Raw genomic sequence first — 26,917 nt, forward strand, 5'->3', positions numbered from 1 at the left:
TAAAATGGGATGAAGACTGAGACTCCCACGTGGGACAGGGACTGTGTCCATTCTAATTAGCTTGTATCCCCCCCAGCGTTTAGTACAGCACCTGTCACATAGTAAGCCCTCAATACATACCATTATTATTATTATTATTGCTTAGCTTCCCTGTGCCTCAGTGACCTCCCCTATAAAATGGGGATGGGGACTGTGAGCCCCACGTGGGGCAGGGAAGGTGTCCATTCTAATTTGCTTGTATCCACCCCAGCGTTTAGTACAGCGCCTGTCACATAGTAAGCCCTCAATACATACCATTATTATTATTATTATTGCTTAGCTTCCCTGTGCCTCAGTGACCTCACTTATAAAATGGGATGGAGACTGAGACTCCCACGTGGGACAGGGACTGTGTCCATTCTAATTAGCTTGTATAATAATAATAATAATGGCATGTGTTAAGCGCTTACGATGTGCAAAGCACTGTTCTAAGCGCTGGGGGGATCCACCCCAGCGTTTAGTACAGCGCCTGTCACATAGTAAGCCCTCAACAAATACCATTATTATTATTATTATTATTATTGCTTAAATTCCCTGTGCCTCAGTGGCCTCACTTATAAAATGGGATGGAGACTGAGACTCCCACGTGGGACAGGGACTGTGTCCATTCTAATTAGCTTGTATACTACTACTACTAATAATAATATTAATAATGGCATTTGTTAAGCGCTTACTATGTGCAAAGCACTGTTCTAAGCGCTGGGGGGGATCCACCCCAGCGATTAGTACAGCACCTGTCACATAGTAAACCCTCAACACATACCATTATTATTATTATTATTGCTTAGCTTCCCTGTGCCTCAGTGACCTCACTTATAAAATGGGATGGAGACTGAGACTCCCACGTGGGGCAGGAACTGTGTCCATTCTAATCAGCTTGTATAATAATAATAATAATAATAATAGCATGTGTTAAGCGCTTACTATGTGCAAAGCACTGTTCTAAGCGCTGGGGGGATCCACCCCAGCGTTTAGTACAGCGCCTGTCACATAGTAAGCCCTCAACACATACCATTATTATTATTATTATTGCTTAGCTTCCCTGTGCCTCAGTGACCTCCCCTATAAAATGGGGATGGGGACTGTGAGCCCCACGTGGGACAGGGACTGTGTCCATTCTAATTAGCAGCGCTCAGTACAGTGCCTGGCACTTAATAAGAGCTTAACAAATGCCATCTTTATTATTTATTAAAACTTGACAGTCAACTCTTCAGGGCGGCGGAAGGCGGTACCTCAGGCCGCCGGCTCGACGGAAAAGGGAGGGGGAAGGGGAATCCTGTGACGTGGCGGCTGGTGATTGGGCGACGCACCTAGGGGCGGGGCCGGGGACAGGAAGGCGGTGATGTCACTCAGTCAGTCAGTCAGTCAGGCGTGGCTGAGGCGGCCGGGTTGTCTGTCAGTTGAGGGGGTCATTGCTTTGTGGGGGTCAGTCAGCGGGGGGGGGGGGGTCAGTCAGGTGAAGGGGCAGGTGAAGGTGTCAGGTCAGGGGGGGTCGGTCAGGGAGGGGGGCATTCGGTTGAAGGGGCAGTCAGCCAAGGCATCAGTCAGGTCAGGGGGAGCAGTCAGGCGAGGGGTCAGTCAGAAAGGGGGTCATTTGAGTGAAGGGGCAGTCAGTCAAGGTGTCGGTCAGGTGAAGGGGCAGTCAGCCGAGGTGTCAGTCCGGTCAGGGGGAGCAGCCAGGAGAGGGGTCAGTCGGACAGGGGGGTAATTCAGGTGAAGGGGCAGTCAGCCGAGGTGTCAGTCAGGTCAGGGGGAGCTGTCAGGCGAGGGGTCAGTCAGACAGGGGGTCATTTGAGTGAAGGGGCAGTCAGCCCAGGTGTCGGGCAGGTGAAGGGGCAGTCAGCCGAGGTGTCAGTCCGGTCAGGGGGAGCAGCCAGGAGTCGGTCAGTCAGACAGGGGGTCATTCGGGTGAAGGGGCAGCCAGCCGAGGTGTCAGTCCGGTCAGGCGAGGGATCAGTCAGACAGGGGGTCATTTGAGTGAAGGGGCAGTCAGTCGAGGTGTCGGGCAGGTGAAGGGGCAGTCAGCCGAGGCGTCAGGTCAGGGGGAGCAGTCAGGCGAGGGGGCAGTCAGACGGGGGTCATTCGGGTGAAGGGGCTGTCAGCCGAGGCATCAGTCAGGTCAGGGGGAGCAGTCAGGCGAGGGGTCAGTCAGACAGGGGGTCATTTGAGTGAAGGGGCAGTCAGCCGAGGTGTCGGTCAGGTGAAGGGGCAGTCAGCCGAGGCGTCAGTCAGGTCAGGGGGAGCAGTCAGGCGAGGGGGCAGTCAGAAAGGGGGTCATTCGGGTGAAGGGGCAGCCAGGCGAGGTGTCGGTCAGGTGAAGGGGCAGTCAGCCGAGGCATCAGTCAGGTCAGGGGGAGCAGTCAGGCGAGGGGTCAGTCAGAAAGGGGGTCATTCGGGTGAAGGGGCAGCCAGGCGAGGTGTCGGTCAGGTGAAGGGTCAGTCAGTCGAGGTGTCAGTCAGGTGAAGGGTCAGCCAGCCGAGGTGTCAGTCAGGCAGACGGGGGCTCATTCAGGTGAGGCCAAGGTGTCAGTCAGGTGAAGGGTCAGTCAGGTGAGGTGTCAGCCAGGCGAGGAGGTCAGCTCTCCGGGGGTCAGGGGTCGGGCACCTGGCGGGGATGTTCAGCTGGCTGGGTCGCCAGGGGATGGGCCGGGAGCGGGCCGGGGCTGCGGACGCGGTGCAGACGGTGACGGGCGGCCTGCGCTCGCTCTACCTGCGCAAGGTGCTGCCTCTGGAGGAGGCCTACCGCTTCCACGACTTCCACTCGCCCGCCCTGGAGGACGCCGACTTCGACAACAAGCCCATGGTGCTGCTGGTCGGACAGTACAGCACCGGCAAGACCACCTTCATCCGGTAACAATAACAATAATGATAGCAATAATAATGATGATGATGATGATGATGATGGTATTTGTTAAGCGCTTAGTAGGTGCCGAGCACTGTTCTAAGCCCAGGGGTAGATACACGCTAATCAGATTGTTCCACGTGGGGCTCACAGACTTAAACCCCACTTTACGGATGAGGGAACAGGCACAGAGAAGTGACTTGACCAAAGCTGCACAGACAATAAGTGGCAGAGTCGGGATTGGAACCCATGACCTCTGACTCCCAAGTCCGGGCTCTTTCCACTAAACCATACTGCTGCGCCCCCCCCATCCCATCCCATTCCATCCCATTCCCTCCTATCCTAACCCCTCCCTTCCTGCCCCGCCCTGACCGAATAGACTTCCCACCCGCTTTTCCCACCCTCCCCTAAGCCTTCCCCTCTTTCCCTTCCTCCACCCCGAGGGTCCTCAACCTCCCCATGAGCCCCTCCTGGGGCTTCTTCCTCTGATCCTTGGGCCCCCCAACTTCTCTTTCCGACTCCCTCCACCAGTAATCAATCAATCAGTGGTATTTATAGAAAGCTTACTTTGTGCAGAACACTGTACTTAGCACTTGGGAGAGTAAAACAATAATAATAATGCTGGCATTTATTAAGCACTTACTATGTGCCAAGCACTGTTCTAAGCGCTGGGGAGGTTACGAGGTGATCAGGTTGTCCCACGGGGGGCTCACAGTCTTCATCCCCGTTTTACAGATGAGGGAACTGAGGCCCAGAGAAGTTAAGTGACTTGCCCAAAGTCATACAGCTGACAATTGGCAGAGAGGGGATTTGAACCCATGACCTCTGACTCCAGAGCCCGTGCTCTTTCCACTGAGCCATGCTGCTTCTCCAATAATAATAATAATAATAAGGATGATCATTAAGTACTTTGTGCTAAACACTGTACTAAGCAGATTGGACTCGGCACTTGTCCCTCCCAAGGCTCAGAGTCTAAGGGGAGGAGGAAGAGAGAGAGAGAGCATACGTGGGCACACAGGTATTTTATCCCCATTTTACAGATGGGGTCACCGAGGCACAGGGAAATGAAGTGACTTTTCCAAAGTCACCCAGCAGGTAGAGGTCTAGCCAGGGTTAGAACCCAAGTCCTTTGATTCCTGGGCCCAGGCTCTTTCTTTAAGGCCATACTGCTTCCCAATTCCACCCCCTGAACAACTCTTCCCCCTTCTCTCCTTCCCCTCTTTCCCCAACTCTTCCCCCCTTTCCCCCAACTCCTCCTCTCCCCCTTTTTCCCAGCTCCTCCCTACTTCTCCACCTTCCCCCCACACATAAGCACTTCCCCCCCTTCCCAACTGCTGCTGTCACAGTACGGGACATCTTCACAATCGAGCCCTCCTTAAAGGAAGAGACAAGGAGCTCTGACCTGTGATATTACCACGGAAGTGGAGTAGGAGGGGGATTCCCGAGAGTTTTGGTCTGGGCTGCCTGACGGGGTTTGGCCACGCTCCTGGACACCTCAGCACACCGCTCCTGTGGGCCACACAACTCCCCTTTATTCAGTAAACACAACTCCCCTTTATTCAGTGAACACATCTCCCCTTTATTCAGTATACACCGTGATCCCATTCTTCTCTCTCTGACTCCCAGAAGCTTACATTTAATAGTGTCCAGGCAAACATAATTTCCTGGCTTGCCCTGCTAGCTGAAAGTTATATATTGCTACTAGAAGTTACTAAACTTTCCATTTTCTCCAGGTGGATAGTTTTCTACCCCACCTTTGCGACAGGCAAACCTATTTTCCTTGCTTGCCCTGCTAGCTGAAAGTTACATATTGCTACTAGAAGTTACTAAACTTTCCATTTTCTCCAGGTGGATAGTTTTCTACCCCACTTTTGCGACAGGCAAACATATTTTCCTTGCTTGCCCTGCTAGCTGAAAGTTACATATTGCTACTAGAAGTTACTAAACTTTCCATTTTCTCCAGGTGGATAGTTTTCTACCCCACCTCCGCGACTGGATAGACTTGTATTGCCAGCTCTGTACCATCTAAAGCAAACAATTGTGTGTGCTTGCCTGATGATTTTAACTTTTAATGTAACGGAAGAACTCTTTTGGCTCTGAATGTGAAACTCATTCTCCTGAGATGGGGCCATATGTCTTTGCCAGTGTGTTGTTTTTTTTTTTAATTTGGAGTGAGAGACACTTGACAACCATTTTCTGCTTGGCCGGTGATTTAGAGGGTCTTTTTTTGTACAGAGTACCAACTGAAACGGAAGCAGCCTCGATAGGAGTTTGGGAAAGACCTGGCCATATTTGGTAGTGTTTCGCTTCCATTACGAAGTGACCTCCTTTTCTCTGTCCCTGTGGCCCGGATAGTTCCTCTAAGTGGAGAGGAAGATGTAGTTGGAGCTTAAAATATCTAGGTGAATCTGGTGTAGATCAATGTCGGTCGATTGGAAGAAATTGTTTGGGAAAAAAGAGCGTCCTGCGTGGAACTGGGCAATGGCTGCTCAATAAGATAGTAAAATAAAAAAATTTTCTTCCACTAATCTTATGCAATTGATGGAGTCTTTTAACATCATCAATAGCATTTACTGAGCACCTACTGTGTGTAGAGCACTGCACTAATCGCTTGGGAGAGTACAGTGAAAACAATATGACGTTCCCTGCCCACCAGAAGTTTTGGAGTCCTTCATCTACAGTAAAGCCACTTTCTAACAAACTTATTTATAACGACCCTCCCCCTCATTTTTTTATGGTATTTGTTAAGTGCTTGCCACGTGCCAGGAACTGTACTAAGCGCTGGGGTAGATACAAGGTAATCAGCTTGGACACAATTCCTGTCCTAGGGCTCACAGTCTTAATCCCCATTTTGCAGATGAGGTAATTGAGGCGCAGAGAAGTGGAGCGACTTGACCAGCGTCACACAGCAGACAAGTGGCGGAGCCAGGATTAGAATCCAGGTCCTTCTGATTTCCAAGCCCATGCTGTATCCATTAGGCCGTGCTGCCTTTCAACCATGTTTTCCATTGTTCTTGCCAATACAAGTGTAATTTGCTAAATATTTTTAAGACTTTTTTAGAAAGGGCTCCAGTACCCATTCCCCTGCCTCCCCAGTCGATCCCTTCAATTTCACTCTAAAGAGGTCTCTATTTTGAATTTCCAAGGATCTGAACGTGCATTGCAGTGCAATGGCAGCCCGGAGTTTGGGAGCCCCTCTAGGGAAAGAGTCCAGGTTTGAGCAAGTGCTTAGTGCAGTTCTCTGCACATAATAAGCGCTCCATAAATTCCATTGGTTAATTCCCACTTGAGTACTCCTTCCCCGCACTTAGTACAATGCTGTGCGCATGGCAAGATAATTACTATTATTACTACTATCACGAAGCAAATTTAGTGTCAGGGGTGAGCATTCAGAAACTTTCTTGAGAAATGAAGATTTTGTGGAAGAGTATCTGAGACCAGGATAGCAGTTGGAATGCTTTTTTAAAATTTTATGGACCCTATTTTTACATTTATTGACCCTATTCATTTCTATATAAAAGGTACTATGTAAGATTTTGTGGAAGAGTATCTGAGACAAGGATAGCAGTTGGAATGCTTTTTTAAATTTTTATGGACCCTATTTTTACATTTATTGACCCTATTCATTTGTATATAAAAGGTACTATGTAAGCGCATGTACTATTATAATTATACCTCAAATATTTGCCGCCGGGATACTCAGAGTACCTCCTGTATGTTTTGGCTATTACGTCTTTCCTTTGGCCACTATTAGGTAATTATTGAGCCCCAGTTGGACGCTAAAGAAATCTGAAGATGACGGAGCCATTTCTCAGACACAAAAAATGTAACAAAAATAGTACCTACTGTGGTAGTGCCAGCTATTCTCGGACACAAGAGATGAAAAAAAACTTTAAGGGACAGTGAATACAACTCTCATTGAGATGCAGTTGAATTTCTGTGTATTAGTTAATCACCTCCCTTTCCCTAACCTTCCCTTCTTCTGTAAAATGGGGATAAGCAGTGTGGTCTGGTGGAAAGGACCCAGGCTTGTGAATCAGAAGACTTGGGTTCTAATCCCAGCTGCACCACTTACCTGCTGGGTGACCTTGGGCAAGTCACTTCTCTATACTTCTGTTCCCTCGTCTGTGAAACGGGAATTCAGATTTTGTTCTCCCTCCTGCTTAAGATGTGAGCCCCATGTAGGCTCTGATTACCTTGCATCTACTCCTGTACTTAGTACAATGCTTGCACATAGTAAGCACTTAACCAATATGACAATAATAATATTTATAATATAATTATGCATAATATATAAATAATATTATAATTATAATAATCTAATAATTATTATTATTATTAGATAACTACTGCCTGTAGACCCTAGATTGTGAGCCCTCTGTGGATCAGGAACTGTGTCTGATCAGGTAATCTGATCTAGTTTTCTACCCCATTGCTTAGCACGTAGTAAATGCTTAATGAATGCCCGAACAGTTCATTATGGCAGGAGTTTTCTGGACTGGACTTTACTGGCAAATTTCCTGGAAGGAAATTTTACAAAGAGCCCTGAAAAATGTCACAATAGTAGTGATAATATTTATTAAGAGGTTAATGTGTACACTGGGAAAGATAACCTGATTAAAGTCCCCAAATTTTCCCATCAACCCAAGAAGTCAGGAAGACCATTTATATCAGGGGGCCCGCCAGGCGAAGATAGGAGACAGGAAAGGGATGGGAACTGAAAACAGAAGTCCTTGTTTGGAAGTCATTTGGCTTTTAAATTATTTAATGGGCAAAATGATTGCGGTGGTGTGCTCTAATCATAGAATGGATTGCTGTAGTTGAATGGGGAGATGGGATTAGAGACACGTTTTGTTGAACTAGGGAGAGATGAGAGTGAGCTTGAGGGAAGATTTCAGTCTTTGGAAGAAAAACAGTTAAAGCCAAAGAGCGTAGTCGAGGGAAAGATAGCCCACCACTTCCAATCAATAATAATAATAATGATCATGCTATTTAAGTGCTTACTATGTGTTAGGCATTGTATTAAGCGCTGGGATAGATACCAGGTAATTGGGTTGGACATAGTCCCCGTCCCACATAGGGCTTAGTGCTTAGAGCAGTGCTCGGCACATAGTAAGCGCTTAGCAAATACCATATTTATTTATTTATTTAATCCTCATTTTACAGTTGAGAGAAATGAGAAACAGAGGATAATAATAATAATAATAATGGCATTTATTAAGCGCTTACTATGTGCAAAGCACTGTTCTAAGCGCTAGGGAGGTTACAAGGTGATCAGGTTGTCCCACGGGGGGCTCACAGTCCCCATTTTACAGATGAGGTAACCGAGGCACAGAGAAGTGAAGTGACTTTCTCCAAGTCACACAGCAGACAAGTGGCCGAGCTGGGATTAGAACCCAGGTCTTTCTGATTCCCAGGCCCAGGTTCTAGCCATTAGGCCATGCTGCTTCTCCTGAAGAAATGGTGTTGCCACAGTTCAAATTCCACTCCTTTGGGAAAGAAAAAAAAGGAGCAGGGAAAGCTTGGAGACCTGGAATATTTGGTAGGCGAACAGGAAATGTTTGGAGATCTGAAATATTTGTTAGGCCAGTCTTGTGAGCTGATCTCTAGACTGTGAGCTCGTTGTTGGCAGAGAATGTTTCTTACCAACGCTGTTGCACTGTACACTTTGGAATCAGAGGACCTAGGTTCTAATCCTGACTCTTTCAGTTGCTTGCTGTGAGACCTTGGACAAGTCACTTCTCTGTGCTTCAGTTTCCTCATCTGTAAAATGGGGATTAAAACTATGAGCCCCATGTGGGACACGAACTGTGTCCAACCTGATTAGCTTGTATTTACCACAGCTGTTAGTACCATGCCTGGCACAGAGTAAGTGCTAAACAAATACCTTTAAAAAAAATTACTTGGAGGCAGTGATCGCTTGGCAGAGAGAACTTGTAAAATGGGGATTCAGTACCTGTTCTCCCTCCTGCTTAGACTGTGAGCCCCATGAAGGACAGCGACCGTGTCTGACCGAATTGACCTGTATCTACCCCAGTGCTCAGAACAGTGTTTGCCACATAGTAAGCTCTTAAAAAATAACATTAAAAATTAAAAAAAAAATCGGGATTGGGAAACTGCAACTTCTTTTCAGTTCCTCTTCAGCTGCTTAATCCTGTCCCTTAAACGGATCAGGTCAAGGGGGAGTCGAGGGCAGATGGTAGGTGTGGTGGCCTATTGTCCTTGTGAAGTTTGAAAATATTTACCCGATTGGGAATAAGCAAGCAGTTTATGTATTTTAAGTCTATTTTAAGCCCTCCTGGAGGGAGAATTGTTTATTTAGTTTTTCCTAATTCTGGTCAGATCAAGGAAGTTGCTAGGTTATGGCCCTCACCAAATTGTATTGTTCACGTCACATCCACAAAACCCAACAATCCAAAACCCCTGTGATTGTCAAAGTGGCAAGAGGAAGCTGTGGGTATCAATTCTGTACTACCAAGGAGAGACTTACAACCTCAGGAATCAAATTGAAATCCCAAGATGGGCAGATAGGGCTCAAATGCATGCTCAGAAATTATGCTCAAAAGCATATTTTAGTCCATTTGAAGTTAGGGCTTCTGTAATTTTGTTCTTGGGAATTAAACATTTGCATTTCACTAATGGGAGGACCAAGCCATTTTTGTCATTATCGTTTTACACATCAAGTGCCGACAGGAGGGGCGTGACATTCGAAGTCCAGAGAATAATAATAAATAATAATTGTGGTATGTCAGTGCTTACTCTGTGTCAGGCACTGTACTAAGATCTGGGGTGGATATGGGCAGATCAGGTTGGATACAGCCCCTTTCCCACATGGGGCTCATAGTCTCAATCTCCATTTTACAGATGAAGTAACTGAGGGCACAGTGAAGTGACTTGCCCAAGGTCACATAGCAGAGAAGTGATGGAGCTGGGATTAGAACACAGGTCCTTCCGACTCCGAGGCCCATGATCATTGTTCTTAGACCGTAAGCCCCATATGGGTCAGGGATTGTGTCCTGCCTGATGATTTTGAATCTATCTCAGTGCTTAGTACAGTGCTTGGCACGCAGTAAATGCTTAACTAATGACATAATTGTTACTCTTATTGATGTGGCTCCCCGAATAAAATTTCATTTTGAATACTTCCTCTGAAAAAGCGACATTGATTTAGAATACTGTGTTGCTTTCCCTTTTTTCAATTGTCTTTCGATGGCATTTTCTTCCGCTCTTACATTTGAGAAAGAAATTCCTTAATAAAGCAAAAATAAATAAGAACCAACTTCAGGCCAGCCGCAATTTGGACGGAGCCGCCGAGAGAGTAGCGGTATTTATTGAACACCGAAAGAGAGCAAGGCGCTTCACGGAGCGCTTGGGAAGGTATAACAGAATCAGTCAATCAACGGTATTTATTGAGGCCTGGTCTCTGCCCACAAGGAGCTTATATTCGAAAGCTAGCAAGAGCCTCTTTAAATCACCATAATGTCTAGACTATGCACCCCATGAGGGACAGGAGCTATATCTGACCCGATTGATTTGTATCTCCTCCAGCGCTCAGAATAGTGCTTGACACATAGTAAGTGATTAACAGATACCATCGTTAGACTGAGCCCCCAATAAGGCTGTTTCGAGGAGCCCCCCGACTTCAGCCGGTAAAAGAGTGCAATGGTGTCGAATCATCAACCTCAGCAGTCTAGGAATTCTGGAATAACCCGTTTCCCCAGTCCAATTTTCCTCTCAAGTTCCTTCATTTTTTGTGCTGACGTCTCGATTTCAGGATCTTAGTCAGAGGCAGAGTTGCCAACTCTGCCCAGGGGCACAGGAAGGACACAGCTCAGGTAGAAGCCAAGGACAAAATCTGAACCTTTCAACTCACAGGATATGTATAGAAGGAACTGTAAAACGGGACCCTTTTGGAAAAGTATGTTGCTCCTTTGATCTTTGATTCGTTGCCCCCCAGAAGCCACAAGATCCCAGACTATTAATAGGTGGACTTGGAAAGGCCTTTGAGGTCAGAAATGTTAAATATTCTCGGTCTTTCTTTTTCTGGCTAAAAGGTGGTTTAATGGGTCACGTATCGGTGCCTAGAATACCCCCTGTTATGGACGGGATTGCGGCAGAGATATTTTAGGTGCTCTCCAAATCGGGAATTTTCAAAAGTGAATACGCGTTTGTCTATCATTACTGTGTTGTACGTGAATTTGGGTGAAGCAGGGGTTTCCTCCAGCTGGTCCTCTGGGTCTTGGGCTACTACTGGCCATGGTTAGGTAGCCCTGGAACCACTGGAGCAGAAGTGGGCCCCAAATTTATTGCTTCTCTGGCCTGGAGTGCCCTCCCTCCTCATATCCAATGGACAGTTGCTCCTTCTAGGTCCCTTCTAGACTGTGAGCCCGTTGTTGGGTAGGGACCATCTCTATATGTTACCGACTTGTACATCCCAAACGCTTAGTACAGCGCTCTGCACACAGTAAGCGCTCAATAAATACGATTGAATGAATCTCTTCCAAGAGGCCTTCCCTGACTAAGCCCTCCTTTCCTCTTCTCCCACTCCCTTCTGCATCACCCTGACTCACTCCCTTCATTTATCCCCCCCGTCCCAGCCCCACAGCACTTATGTTCATATCTGTAATTTATTTACATTAATGTCGGCCTCCCCTCTAGACTGTAAACTCGTTGTGGGCAAGGAATGTGTCTGTTTATTATATTGTAGTCTCTCAAGTGCTTAGTACAGTGCCCTGCACACAGTAAGCACTCGATAAGTACAATTGACTGACACTGGAAATGAGTTTCCGGAGGCCTTAGGTTTCCAATTCACTGGCCCCCCTGCCCGAATCTAGGGTCTCAAGAAGTTAGGGAGCCTGTCTGAGTCCTGCCAACCTCGGCCAGGTTCAACCTTATGTCAATCCAACGTAACTCTAAAAACGCAGGGAACATTAAAGGAAAAGGAAAGCCAGCAGGGACAAAGCGGCACACTTTTTAATGGGGGCAGAACGGGAGGGGAGAGAGCAACTTGGCCATAGAGTGATGTAAATGTAATGTAGAACTCTTACATTCTGAGGCAAGAAGAGTAGGCTTTTTCAACTCATCATAGTTTTCGGTTCCTTAAATTCAGTCTCTGAGTGATTATCGGAGTTGCTTAGAGAGTCAAGTGCAAAGTGAAATAAGAACTCTCCCCAAAAGAGGAAGGTAGTGAGATTGGTGGGCAGTCCCTTCCGACCCCCAGTCGTCTTAAACCAGGGGAAGCAGGGTGGCCTAATAGATAAAGCGTGAGCCAGAAGACCTGGGTTCTAATCCCGGCTCCGTCGCTTGCCTGGCGGCATGATCTCTTCACTCCTCTGTGCTTCCTCAACTACAAAATGGGGATTCAATACCTGTCCGCCCGCTTAATGAGACTGTGAGTCCATGTGAGATAAGGACTGTGTCTGACCTGATTAACTTGTGTCTACCCCAGCACTTAGAACAGCATTTGACCTGTAGTAAACGCTCAACAAAATACCATAAAAAACAACTTGGGCAAGTCATTTCACTTCTCTATGCCTCAGTTACCTCATCTGTAAAATGAGGATTGAGACTGCTGAGCCCCACAGGGGACAGGGACTGTGTCAACCTGATTTGCTTGTATCCACCTCAGCGTTTAGTACAAGGTCTGGCACATAGTAAGTGCTTAACATAATAATAATAATAATAGCCTGGTATATCTGACCGCCCCAGCACATGAACGCTCATGTTCATCCTGGTTTATTAATGGCACCCGTTCTGCCTCCTTTAAAATTCATAAGGCAGCCGTTGTTTTAGAACCCAGTAAGTCTGCCTGACATTGAAACCTGCATCAATCAATCACATTTATTGAGCGCTTACTGTGTGCAAACACTGCATTATGCTCTTGGGAGAGTACAATAAAATAGTTGGTAGGTGTGTTCCCCGCTCACAACGAACTTACAGTCTAGACAGGGAGACAGACAATGTAAAGAAATTACGGATATATATATATATATATATATATATATATATATGTAAAGAAATTATATATAAAGAAATTGTGGAGATACATAAAGAAATCATGGACATATAAAGAAATTATGAATAGATGGATAAAGAAATTATGGCTATATAGAGAGAAATTCTGGGCACGTATAAATAAATTATGGATATAAAATAGCCAAAATCTCTGTTATTCTAGCAGTGAAATGCCCAAGTCAAACCAACTCACAGAGTTCAATAGGAGGAGCAGTTACCAGTTGATGGGGTAGCAGATCTAATGTCAATTGAAATCCAATGAAATGCTTTCCAACCCCTGCCCTTTGACTCTTCAAGAGTAACTATGATTCGCATATTTCAGGAAATGAACTAGAATACTCTATTCCCCCTATCAATAATTATTTTGTCTTTTCTCCCCCTGTAGACTGTAAACTCCTTGTGGCTTACAAGGTCTAATAATGTCTAACAATTCTGTTTTACTTTCCTGAGTGCTTAATACAGTGCTGTTCACATGGTACTCAATAAATATCATTGATGGATTGCTTTGAAGGGGGGGGGGGGGCCTTGACTGATGTGTCAGACCAATATAAAGCCACTGCACATTATCACTAAAATGGTTTCCGCCTTCCTCTTGTCTACTACCTCCTTCCACAATAATGACAATAATAATTGTGGTATTTGTGAAGCACTTACTATCTGCCGGGCACTGTACAGGGATGAGTGACAAGCAAATTGTATGGGACACAGTCCCTGTCCCACATGCGGCTCACAGCCTTAATCCCCATTTTACAGTTGAGGTAAATGAGGCCCAGAAAAGTGAAGCATCCAAGGTCACACAGCAGACAAGTGGGGGAGCCGGGATGAGAACTCAGGTCATTCCGACACTCTGGACCTTCTGTATGTAAATCTGTAAAGAAATTATATATAAAGAAATTATGGAGATACATAAAGAAATTGTGGATATATAAAGAAATTATAGATAGATGGATAAAGAAATTATGGCTATATAGAGAGAAATTCTGGATACATGTAATTCTGGATACTGCTTCTGTTCCCTCAATAATCTCTATAATAATCTTATAATAATTATAATAATCTCTATAATCTGCAAACTGGTGCCAATCTATCATCAATTCAGAACAGCCATTCGTACCCATAGCTGCAAGGCTCAAGGGGAGTTGAAGGTTTATTCTTCTCTTTCTTGATTGTGTTTTCACTGAGACTTCAGAATCTCCAGTGGCCAGTTTGATTTAGACTGTTTGTTGCAGTTTCATCTGGGCAGTTGTGGTAGAACTGAAAAATACCAACTGTGGGATAAATGCATGTCGAACATAGTTTCGAAATGCCGGCAAAAAGAGTAGAGTACCCAATCACACAAGGGATGATTTAGAGCAGAGTACATCCTGAAACTGTTGTTACTTTGAGTTGAGGCAGGCACTAAATATTAGCTCTTGGAAGCAGGACAAACCTAACATTCCTGATATTGTCCTTTCCTGGAGTTCAGTTAGCTTTTCCTCTCTGTAATTTCCACAAAAGCATTCTAACTAGGATCACATTTTCCGCAGACTGTTTGCGTTGCGTTCATATGCTTCACTGCTCCGAGATACTTCAGGGGCAATCGATGATATTTATTGACCTCTTGCCGTGAGCAGAGCACTGTACTCAACGCTTGGCAGAGACTGGGACCACTTCCAGGTGCTCTTGCTGTAATGCTGGTAAGATGGACAGACTCCTCTTGTAGTGGAAATACAGCCCAAGACACAGCCTACCTTTTGGTCCCCTCTTGAACTCCTTGGTAAGGGATCAGTCAGTCAATTAATCGTATATATTGAGCGTTGACTGTGTACAGAGCACTGTACTTGGGAGAGAACAATATAACAGAGTTGGTATCCATCCTTGTTCTGGGTGTTTATATTAATTCTTTCTCCCTCTTTAGACTATAAGGTCATTGTGGGCAGGGAACATTTCTCCCAACTCTGTCGTACTCCCCCAAGGGCTCCCATTCAGTAAGCGCTCAATAAATACATCGATGATGATGATGAGTTTTCTTCCCAAACACAAAGAGCAGTATAAATCTTATCCTGACACTGGGAAAATCTAGGGTGTACTAGCTTCTGAGCTCAGAGCACTGAACTAAATACCTGGAGAATTCAATAAAGTTAGTAGACATAATCCCTGCCCTGTAGGAGCATGCAATACAGTAGGGGAGAGACACACGGGAACAATTTACAGATAGGAGGAAAGTACATATTTATTACTCTATTCACTCTATTTACTTACTTATTTACTCTATTTATTTTACTTGTACATATCTATTCTATTTATTTTATTTTGTTAGTATGTTTGGTTTTGTTCTCTGTCTCCCCCTTTTAGACTGTGAGCCCACTGTTGGGTAGGGACTGTCTCTATATGTTGCCAACTTGTACTTCCCAAGCGCTTAGTACAGTGCTCTGCACACAGTAAGTGCTCAATAAATACGATTGATTGATTGATTGATTGAGAAGCAGCTTCATGTATACCATCACCATTGCCATCCCAATTTATAAAGGATTTACGATGTGCCAGTTGAATTAGGCGTAGGGGAAAAAAGATGACAAATATTAGCAGGGGAGAAGCAGCATGGCTCAGTGGAAAGAGCCCGGGCTTTGGAGTCAGAGGTCAAGGGTTCAAATCCCAGCTCTGCCAATTATCAGCTTTGTGACTTTGGGCAAGGCACTTAACTTCTCTGTGCCTCAGTTACCTCATCTGTAAAATGGGGGATTAAGACTGTGAGCCCCCCGTGGGACAACTTGATCACCTTATAACCTCCCCAGTGCTTAGACCAGTGCTTTACACATAGTAAGCGCTTAATATATGCCACTATTATTATTATTATTATTATTATTATTATTATTATTATTATCAGTTGTCCTCTGGCAGCTTCAGACTGGGAGAGGGACAAACATAGAAAAATCCACTTTTCAAAACGCTACCAAGCCCATAATAATCCAGATACAATCCGTAAGGATTGCAGAACCCATTAAAGCAGCCAGTCAATCCATTAATGATATTTATTCAGCGCTTCCTGTCTGCAGAGTGCTGTACTAAGCACTTGGAAGAGGACAGTATAACAGAGTTGGTAGGCGTGTCCCTGCCCACAAGGAGCTTACAGTCCAGAGAGTGAGGTAGATATTAAAATAAGTGATGGCTGTGTACAGAAGTGCGGTGGGGCTGAGGGTGGGATGGATAAAGGGTACAAATCCAAGCACAAGAGTGACACAGAAGGGTGGGGGGGGGGGGGTAGGGGAAATTAGGGTTTAGCCAACAGTTGTTTTAAGATATATTGATCGCCCAGGGCTTCAGGGTGTTTGATTTCTAAGTTAGTGGGCTGGCATCTCTTCTTTGGCTACTAGAGAGTTTCCAGCTTGTACTTCCCAAGCGCTTAGTACAGTGGTCTGCACATAGTAAGCGCTCAATAAATACGATTGATTGATTGATAGAGAGAAGTAAATGTGAATCTCTCCCTGACCTCAGGCTGCCCTGCAGCCGCTGCCTCTTTGGTTACCACAAGAACCTCTCTGGTCTGAGGAGCCGCGTAGTGTGGTGGAAGGAGCCCAGTCCTGAGAATCAAACGATTTGGGTTCTAGTTACGCCTCTGCCACCCGCTTGCTGTGTGACCTTGGGACGTTACAGTCTCTTCTAGACTGTGAGCCCACTGTTGGGTAGGGACCGTCCCTATATGTTGCCAACTTGTACTTCCCAAGCGCTTAGTACAGTGCTCTGCACACAGTAAGCACTCAGTAAATACGATTGATTGATTCTCTGTGCCTCATTTTCCTCATCTGCAGAAAGGGCACTCTGTGCCTGTTCTCTCTAATAATAATAATACTGAGGATATTTGTTAAGCGCTTACTATGTGCCACGCACTGTTCTAAGCGCTGGGGGAGATACAAGGTGATCAGGTTGTCCCAAGTGGGACAGGAATTGCGTCCACGCTGAGGATCTTGTATCTACACCAGTGCTTATACGGCTCTCGTTATATAGTAAGAGCTTAACAAACACTGTTATTATTATTATCACCATTGTTATTAATATTTCTCAACACCATATTTCACCAGTATTTCAGAAAAGCAGGGTGCACATTTTCTGATGGCTTAGTGATAATGGAAAACGTCCTGTTAGTAAAATATTCACAGGACTTTGGAGGATGGCTACGCCATGGGTGAGAGGCCGACGTGGCCAAACAGAAAGAAATGAGTTGTTTGGGCACAGGTAGGTTGAGGGGAATAGACTGTTTCAGCTCTCGGTTCCGTCCAAAACAGGAGTCCTTCCTTACGGCTGCCCTAAACCTTTAAATGGAATTTAAAAATGTTTTAGGAAGCAGCCAGCTCTAGTGGTTCCAGAGAAGCAGCGTGGCTCAGTGGAAAGAGCCCGGGCTTTGGAGTCAGAGGTGATGGGTTCGAATCCCGCCTCCGCCAACTGTGTGACTTTGAGCAAGTCACTTAACTTCTCTGGGCCTCATCTGTAAAATGGGGATTAAGACTGTGAGCCCCTCCCCCGTGGGACAACCTGATCACCTTGTAACCTCCCCAGCGCTTAGAACAGTGCTTTGCTCATAGTAAGCGCTTAATAAATGCCATTATTATTATTATTATTAGTGGAAAGAGCACGGGCCTGGGAGCCAAATGACCTGGGTTCTAATCCCGGCTCTGCAACGTGTCTTCTGTGTGACCTTGAGAAGGTCACTTGCTTCGCCGTGCCTCGGTTCTCTCATCTGTAAAATGGGGATTAAGGCTGTGAGCCCCATGAGGAGCAGGGGCTGTGTCCAACCCGATTCCTTTGTATTTACCCCACTGTTTAGAACTGTGCTTGGTACATAGTAAGCGCTTAACAGAAATAATTATTATTATTATTATTTCACCTTGCTTACGGCGGGTAGAGAACAGCTTTGTACCAGCTTGCATGGTGTTAAAATTCCCCTCAACTCTGCCTTCTCCAGGGTAAACAGTCCCAACCTGTAGACTAATCTTGCTTCACAGATGATGTTTTGCAACCCCTGGTCATTTCCATTGCTCTGTTTAGACATTCTTCAAATTCTCCATATGGCTTGTAAATGGCAAAGACCAAATACTTGCATTATCTATAGGGAATCGCTGTGTTCTCAGCTTGGCTCATATAACTGACTGACTTTGGGCTGGAGCTACTTAGTGCAGTTTGGGAGACTGCCCCCCACCCCAGATGACCCCAAAATCACCCTTCCCAGATTTTATTTATGTATAATGGCATTTGTTAAGCACTTACCAGGTGTCAAGCACTGTCCTAAATGCTGAGGTAGATAAAATTTAATCGAGTTGACTCCCTAGTCCTGGGGATCAAAGGACCTGGGTTCTAATCTGTGGCTCTGCCACCCTCCTGCTTTGTGGCCTTGGGCAAGTCACTTTACTTCTCTGTTGCCTCAGTTTCCTCATCTGTAAAATGGGGATAATAATAATAATGGCATTTGTTAAGCGTTTATTATGTGCAAAGCACTGTTCTAAGTGCTGGGGGGGATACAAGGTGATCAGGTTGTCCCACGTGGGGCTCACAGTCTTCATCCCCATTTTCCAGATGAGGGAACTGAGGGACAGAGAAGAGAAGTCACACAGCTGACAATTGGTGGAGCCGGGATTTGAACCCATGACCTCCGACTCCAAAGCCTGTGCTCTTTCCACTGAGCCACGTTGCTTCTCTATTATTTATTTACCTGTTTATTTACCTGTTCTCCCTTCTACTTAGACTGGACTCCACATGGGACATGGACTGCACCCAACCTTTGTGTGTGTGTGTGTGGTATTTAAGGGTCTACTACGTGCCAGGCACTAAGTGCTACAGTAGATTCAAGGTAATCAGGTTGGACACAGTCCATGTCCTACGTGGGGCTCACAAAGTCATTGCCCCCATTTTACAGATGAGGACACTGAGACACCGAGAAGTGAAGTGACTTGCCCAAGATCACACAACGGATAAGTAGCAGAGCCGGGATTAGAACGCAGGTCCTTCTAACTCCCAGGCCCATGCTCTAACCACTAGGCCATGTGGCAGACAGTATTCAGAACCCTTTTCTCTGTCCTCTCTGGCGATTCCTAAAGAGCCCTGCTCCAATTCCCCCACATTATTGCCAAGAGATGCAGTTGCTTGTTTGGTAACCAAGCAACCAATGTCTTCAGCCACCTCTGAGAAAGATTTTATTTAAGGGTACTGGCTGTAGAATGGGTACTCGAGTTCCTTTCTATTAATAGTGATGGGCTATGCTAATTCATCCCCCTACCATCCTCTGTTCCCTCTGGCCACCAGTTTCCCTGGGTATCATCATCGTCAATTGTATTTATTGAGCGCTTATTATGTGCACAGCACTGTACTAAGCGCTTGGGAAGTACAAATTGGCAACATATAGAGACAGTCCCTACCCAACAGTGGGCTCACAGTCCAAAAGCGTAGATGATTAGCCTAAGGAGGAGAGGAGTCGGGGGCTGAGCCAGAGTTTAGCGTTTTCCTAACCCATCTTCTTAATAATAACAATAATAATAATAGTTGTGGCGTTTGTGAAGCACTTAATAGTAATAATGATGGTATTTGTTAAGCACTTACTATGTGCAAAGCACTGTTCTAAGCGCTGGGGAGGTTACAAGGTGATCAGGTTGTCCCATGGGGGGCTCACAGTTTTAATCTCAGTTTTCCAGATGAGGTAACTGAGGCACAGAGAAGTGAAGTGACTTGCCCAAAGTCACACAGCTGACAGTTGGCAGAGCCGGGATTTGAACCCATGACCTCTGACTCCAAAGCCCGGGCTCTTTCCACTGAGCCACGCTGCTTCTCCTTCCTTTGTGCCAGGCATTGGGAAGGATACAAGTAAATTGGGTTGGACACAGTCCCTATCCCACTTGGGGCTCACAGTCTTAATCCCCATTCTACCATTTAGGTAACTGAGGCACAGAGAAGCTAAGTGACTTGCCCAAAGTCACACAGCAGAAAAGTGGCAGAGCAGGGATAATAATAATAATAACTGTGGTATTTGTTAAGCGCTTACTGTGTGCCAGGCACTGTACTAAGCACTGGGGTGGATACAAGCAAATCGGATTGGACACAGTCCCTGTCCCACATCGGGCTCAAAGTTTTAATCCCTGTTTTACAGTTAAGGTCACCGAGAAGTGAAGTGACTTGCCCAAGGTCACACAGCAGACACGTTGTGGAGCCGGGATTAGAACCCAGGTCCCTGTGACTCCCAAGCCCAGGTTCTATCCACCAGACCACGCTGCTTCTGACTTGAGTGGACCTCTCCCTTCATCTGGGTTCAGATCTCCCTTACCATTATACCTATTGTATAGCTATGGTAGAAAGCCAACTGTAGTGGACAATTAGTGCCAACTTGTACTTCCCAAGCGCTTAGTACAGTGCTCTGCACACAGTAAGCGCTCAATAAATACGATTGATGATGATGATGATGATTAGATGAGGCATCTGGCTAAATTCGCTGGGGCCAGTCTGGCTACGTAGCCAACTTTTGCCTAGCCCCACTAACCAAATGTCTGTACACTACTATAAGAGGGGGTTCGGTGTTTTCAGAATTGGCTCTCTATAAGGGGTGATCTTCCACCCCGTTCTTGGTCTGGGTAAAAGCCTGGTCAATATATTTAAATTCTGGTGATTTGGAAGAAAAAATGGTGGACTGGCAGAATAGCTCATTCATTTAATCAATCGTATTTATTGAGCGCTTACTGTGCGCAGAGCACTGTACAAAGCGCTTGGGAAGTACAAGTCGGCAATATATAGAGACGGTCCCTAGCCAACAACGGGCTCACAGTCTAGAAGGGGGAGACAGACAACAAAATACGTACACAGGTGTCAAAATCGTCAGAACAAATAGAATTAAATGATCCGTGTCCAACAGATCCCAGTATCTATCCCAGTACCTAGTACAGTACCTGGCACATAGTAAGTGCTTAACAAAAACCATTAAAAAAAAAAAGGGTGGGGGTGGATGGGATCCAGAAAGGACACCCTGGGTCACAGTAAATTTCCTCATGACCTAAATGCTTAGCAGTTTGACCTAAAAACCAAAGAGGCAAGGACTGCCCTTGGGCACTTCCTTGAAGCAATCCTGGAGAAGTGCCAAAAAATTAACAGAATAGTTCATTTTCTTGTTGGAGGTGGGAGTTAGGGGAGAATTTATTTTTTTTGTTTGTTTAATTGGTAGGTTTAAAGCTCCTTGAGGGCAGGGATCATGTTAACTGACCTTCTGGTGTTCTGCCCACAATTGATGCTCAGCCAGGGCTATGGTTGGCGAGTGGGGGGACTTTCTGACCTCTCGGTAGCCCACGTTCATCTTTCCTTCCTTTTTCCGGACTAGGTATCTACTAGAGCAGGATTTTCCGGGAATGAGGATTGGTCCGGAACCCACCACGGATTCTTTCATCGCCGTGATGTATGGGGACACGGAAGGCAGTACCCCCGGAAACGCCCTGGTTGTGGATCCCAAGAAGCCGTTCCGCAAACTCAGTCGCTTTGGAAACGCTTTCCTGAACCGGTAAGAGATGGCCGTGGCATTTGTTAAGCGCTTAGTGTGGGCCAAGCACTCTAACAAGCATTGGGAGAGATACAAGATAATAATAATAAATAATAATGATGGTATTTGTTAAGCACTTACTATGTGCCAAGCACTGTTTTAAGCACTGGGTAGGTTATGAGGTGATCAGGTTGGCCCACGGGGGGCTCACAGTTTTAATCCCCATTTTACAGCTGAGGTAACTGAGGCACAGAGAAGTTAAGTGACTTTCCCAAAGTCACACAGCTGACCGTTGGTGGAGTTGGGATTTGAACCCATGACCTCTGACTCCAAAGCCCGGGCTCTTTCCACTGAGCCACGCTGCTTCCCTAATCAGATCCCACATGGGGCTCTTGGAGGAGGGAATGTGTCTGTTTATTGTTGTATTGTACTCTCCCAGTCGCTTAGTACAGTGCTTAAGAGCTCAATAAATGTGATTGAATGAATGAACGAATGAAAGTATTGAATCCCCATTTTGTAGATGAAGGAACTGAGGCACAGAGAAGTGATGTGACTGGCCCACAGCAGAGAAGTGGCAGAGCTGGAATGAAAAAACAGCCTTGGCTCTTTCCCCTAGAACATGCTGTGTTTTCCTTGGAATCGTTATCAATTCGTGCTTATTCGGGAACCAATGCTCTGGCCTGCGTTTTATCCTGATCCTTGCTTTCCCCTGCCGCCTGCCTTTCAGTTTTTCCACGGCTCATTAAAAATTCCACCGGGGGTGGTGCAGGAAGAATAAAAGAAGATGGAAGTCAAATTAGTTCTATTTCCTGTTAGTTTCGGTGCCCGGGGAAGGGGGTTGAAGTGATTGACAGAAACTGACGTTCCTAAAGATGACTGCAGATTTCATTTGGTTTTAGTCATTTCACCCTTTTTTTAAAAAACGGTATTTAAGTGTTTACTCTGTGCCAGGCAGTTTAAAGCGCTGGGGTGGATAATAATAATAATAATAATGACATTTATTAAGCGCTTAATGGGAGCTCACAGGCAATCCTCATTTTACAGACGAGGTAACTGAGGCACAGAGAAGTTAATTGACTTGCCCAAAGTCACACAGCTGACAATTGGCGGAGCCGGGATATCAGGTTAGAGCCCTATATGGGGCTCTCAGTCTTATTCCCCATTTACAGATGAGATCACTGAGGCACACAGATCCTTCTGATTCCCACGTCTGTGATCTTTCCACGTCTGTAATCTTCCTAAACTACCCATAAATAGAAGGCGAAGTACTATATTGGAGTGCTAGCATCCGAAGGTTACTGTCCTAAGTGCCTGTGGGTAGTACCAAAAGAAAAATAATCACGGACCTTGCTCTCAGGAATTTATAGTCTAACTGAAAAGTTTCCACCCTAGTGGGTGAGGCGTGTGTTTAAATAGGCAGGGAAATCTGAGTATGGTCGTTAGAAGAGCTTTCAAGGGCAGGGATGGCGACTTTTACTTGGCAATTAATCGTACCGAGCCATTGCTGTGTGCAGAACACTGTACTGAGTGCCTGGGAGAGTAATAATAATAATAATGATGGTATTAAGCGCTTACTATGTGCCAAGCCCTGTTAGAGTACAGCATAACAGTGTAGGTAGACATAGTCCCTGCGCACAGCAAGTTTACCTGTGTTAATAATAATAACAATAATTGTGGTATTTGTTAAGCATTTACTATTTGCCGGGCACTTTACTAAGCGCTGGGGTGGATACAAGCAAATTGAGTTGGACACAGTCCCTGTCCCGCTAGGGGCTCACAGTCTCAATCCCCATTTTACAGATGAGGTCACTGAGGCACAGAGAAGTAAAGTGACTAGCCCAAGGTCACACAGCAGACAATTGGGGGAGCCAGGATTAGAATCCATGACCTTCTGATTCTCATTCCCGAGTTCTATAACTACATCGTGCTGTTATAAGTCTCCAATACAGCACTCTGCTCTCAGCAGATAATAATAATAATGGTGGCATTTATTAAGCGCTTACTATGTGCAAAGCACTGTTCTAAGCGCTGGGGAGGTTACAGGGTGATCAGGTTGCCCCACAGGGGGTTCACAGTCTTAATCCCCATTTTACAGATGAGGTAACTGAGGCCCAGAGAAGTGAAGTGTCTCTATATGTTGCCAATTTGTACTTCACAAGCGCTTAGTACAGTGCTCTGCACATAGTCAGCGCTCAATAAATACGATTGATGATGATGATGATGAAGTGACTTGCCCAAAGTCACACAGCTGACAATTGGCAGAGCCGGGATTTGAACTCATGACCCCTGACTCCAAAGCCCGGGCACTTCCCACTGAGCCACGCTGCTTCTAATGTACAATGCAGATGTTTAAATGCTGGTACATGTTAAAGGGAGATACAAACGGGGGGCTTTAAGTCAGACTCAACCCCTCGAAAGTCAGGGTCCGTGTCCAGTTCACACCTGTGGACTCTTCCCCAGCGCTTAGTTCAGTGCTTCACACCCAGTAAGCACTTAATAAGCAGGGGAAGCAGTGTGGCTCAGTGGAAAGAGCCTGGGCTTTGGAGTCAGAGGTCAGAGGTTCAAATCCCGGCTCCGCCAATTGTCAGCTGTGTGACTTTGGGCAAGTCACTTAACTTCTCTGGGCCTCAGTTACCTCATCTGTAAAATGGGGATTAAGACTGTGAGCCCCCTGTGGGACAGTCTGATCACCTTGTGACCTCCCCAGCGCTTAGAACAGTGCTTTGCACATAGTAAGCGCTTAATAAATGCCATCATTATTATTATTATTAATAAATACTATTGCTAGTACTGTTCAGCTTAATTGGGAAGGTGCCTTATGGATGGTACTTTCTGGCTTTCTAGGGAAAGTAAATGGTTTGTTGGGGGGACGGTTAAGCAAAAAAACAAAAAACAACTTAACTGGAGGCTGAAACATGTAGTTTGAACCGTTCTAGGGAATTTTAAGGTAATTCAGTCTCTTCATCTTCTAGTATCCTTGACTGGTTTCCTCTCATTGTATGGTGTGAAACCTGCAACTACCAATCTGTTCTGCACACAGTTTCTTTTTGTCCCTTGCCCCGCTTCCTGCTTGCCTTCTGCTACCTTGCTTGTGAAGAATATAATAATACTCGTGGTATTTGTTAAGCACTTACTGTGTGCAAGGCACAGCACCTGTATATTTGTATATGTGTTTGTACATATTTATTACTCTATTCATTTTGTTTGTACATATTTACTCTATTTACTCTTCTATTTACTATAACTATTTATTTTACTTGTACATATCTATTCTATTTATTTTATTTTGTCATTATGTTTTGTTTTGTTCTCTGTCTCCCCCTTCTAGACTGTGAGCCCACTGTTGGGTAGGGCCTGTCTCTATATGTTGCCAACTTGTACTTCCCAAGCGCTTAATACAGTGCTCTGCACACAGTAAACGCTCAGTAAATACGATTGATTGATTGTACTAAGCATTGGGGAGGGTACAAAATGTGGGTTGGATATAGTCCCTGCCCCACATTGGGCTCACAATCTCAATCCCCATTTTAGAGATGAAGTAACTGAGGCCCACTGAATTATTATTACTGTTATTAATAGGGGTTTTTTAAGTGTGTACTATGTATAAAGCATTGTTCTAAACGCTGGGGTGGATATAAGGTAATCAGGGTGGACACAGTCCCTGTCCCACATGGGGCTCGCATTCTTAATCCCCATTTTACAGATGAGGGAACTGAGGCCCAGAGAAGTGCAGTGACTTGCCCAAGGTCACACAGCAGACAAGAGGCAGAGCAGGGATTAGAACCCACAACCTTCTGGCTCCCAGGCGCCCAGGCTGTATCCACTATGCCACGCTGCTTGTACCCTTCATATATCCTTCTATCAATCAATCAATCAATCATATTTATTGAGCACTTACTATGTGCAGAGCACTGTACTAAGCGCTTGGGAAGTACAAATTGGCAACATATAGAGACAGTCCCTACCCAACAGTGGGCTCACAGTCTGAAAGGGGAAGACAGAGAACAAAACCAAACATACTAACAAAATAAAATAAATAGAATAGGTATGTACAAGTAAAATAAATAAATAAATAAATAGAGTAATAAATATGTACAAACATATATACATATATTCTAGACTGTGAGCCCGTTGTTGGGTAGGGACCGTCTCTATATGTTGCCGATTTGACCTTCCCAAGCGCGTAGTACAGTGCTCTGCACACAGTAAGCGCTTAATAAATGCAATTGAATGAATGAATGAATTCTCCAGGGCTCTCACAGTGTCTAAAGAGATCTTGTGCCTTTGGCCGCTGCTGTTTGGGAGTCGTTCAAACATTGTGGCATTGTCCAGTTCTTGTCAAAAGGGCCTTGTCGGATCCTCCTGTGATCTCCAGTTAGCCCCAGATTCCGTGGAATATTTCTGGAGGAGGGAGGTGGAGTAAAGGAAACAGCAACCTCTTCTGTGGTTGCGTTTTCATGTCCGGTAATTTCCACTCAGTACAGAGCTCATTTTTCTGCACTGCAAAACGTTATCATCCACTAGATCAAGAGGGTAGAGTTAGGGTGAGTTAAAGATTCTTATCTAATGTTTGTCAAAAGGGACAGAAATGACAATCCCCCTATTACAAACTAACCGTGACCTCAGATACGGCCCAAAATTCCATTTTTTTTTTGCCAAAATCCAAGACCTTGAACTCCATGTGGGACAGGGACTGTGTCCAACCAAATTCACTTGTATCGATCCCTGCACTTAGAACAGTGCTTACTGTTGGGCAGGGACTGTCTCTATATGTTGCCAACTTATACTTCCCAAGCGCTTAGTACAGTGCTCTGCACACAGTAAGCGCTCAATAAATACAATTGATGATGATAAAAAAAACCTCAGGGAATAAATCATATTAGTTGTCTGTGCCTCGGTTCCCTTATCTGTAAAATGGAAACTAAAACTATGCTGTATTCACTGCCTCATGCTGCTTATAGCTGGGATTGTTTTTATATTTCCAACTATTTCCTCATTTGGAAGCTGAAAAACGCATCTTGGGTTTCACGGCCTGCTTATTCCGTTTATATTTTAATATAAAATGTAATAAAATATTTATTAAAATGTGATTTCCTTTACTCAGTCACAGGGTTTGAGATTCTCAGGGAGTCCCACCTAAAAACTAATTACCTGCTACCTGGTTCTGAGTCTCTTCCACATACCCTAATTAAAATAATCATAAGCGCTTATTATGTGTCAAGCACTGTACTAAGAGCTGGGATAGATACAAAATAATCAGGTTTGACACAGTCCATGTCCCACATGGCACTCACGGTCTTTGTAGAGGGAGTAGGATCGAATCCCCATTTTACAGGTGAGGAAACTGAGGCACCGTGAAGTGCTGTGGGCAGGGAGCGTGTCTAGCAACTCTGTTGTACTCTCCCGAGCGTTTAGTGCAGTGTTCTGCACATAGTAAGTGCTCAATAAATGCCATTGTTGATGATGATGAAGTGACTTGCCTAAGGTCACACAGCAGACAAGTGGCGGAGTCAGGATTTGTAATAATAATAGTACTTGGT

General features: G+C 45.3%; 1 protein-coding gene across 1 annotated transcript in view; it reads left to right on the forward strand.

Moving 5' to 3' along the window:
• The first annotated feature begins 1,556 nt into the window (after positions 1 to 1,556).
• The window catches only part of EHD4 (EH domain containing 4), a 64,360-nt gene continuing 38,999 nt past the window's right edge, over positions 1,557 to 26,917 (forward strand). Inside the window, 2 exon segments of the mRNA XM_038741154.1 lie at positions 1,557 to 2,889; positions 21,222 to 21,398. Of these exon segments, the coding sequence (XP_038597082.1) occupies positions 2,654 to 2,889; positions 21,222 to 21,398 (413 nt within the window). The 5' untranslated portion in view covers positions 1,557 to 2,653.

The sequence above is a fragment of the Tachyglossus aculeatus genome (assembly GCF_015852505.1).
Source record: "Tachyglossus aculeatus isolate mTacAcu1 chromosome 12 unlocalized genomic scaffold, mTacAcu1.pri SUPER_6_unloc_1, whole genome shotgun sequence".
NCBI lineage: Eukaryota > Metazoa > Chordata > Mammalia > Monotremata > Tachyglossidae > Tachyglossus > Tachyglossus aculeatus.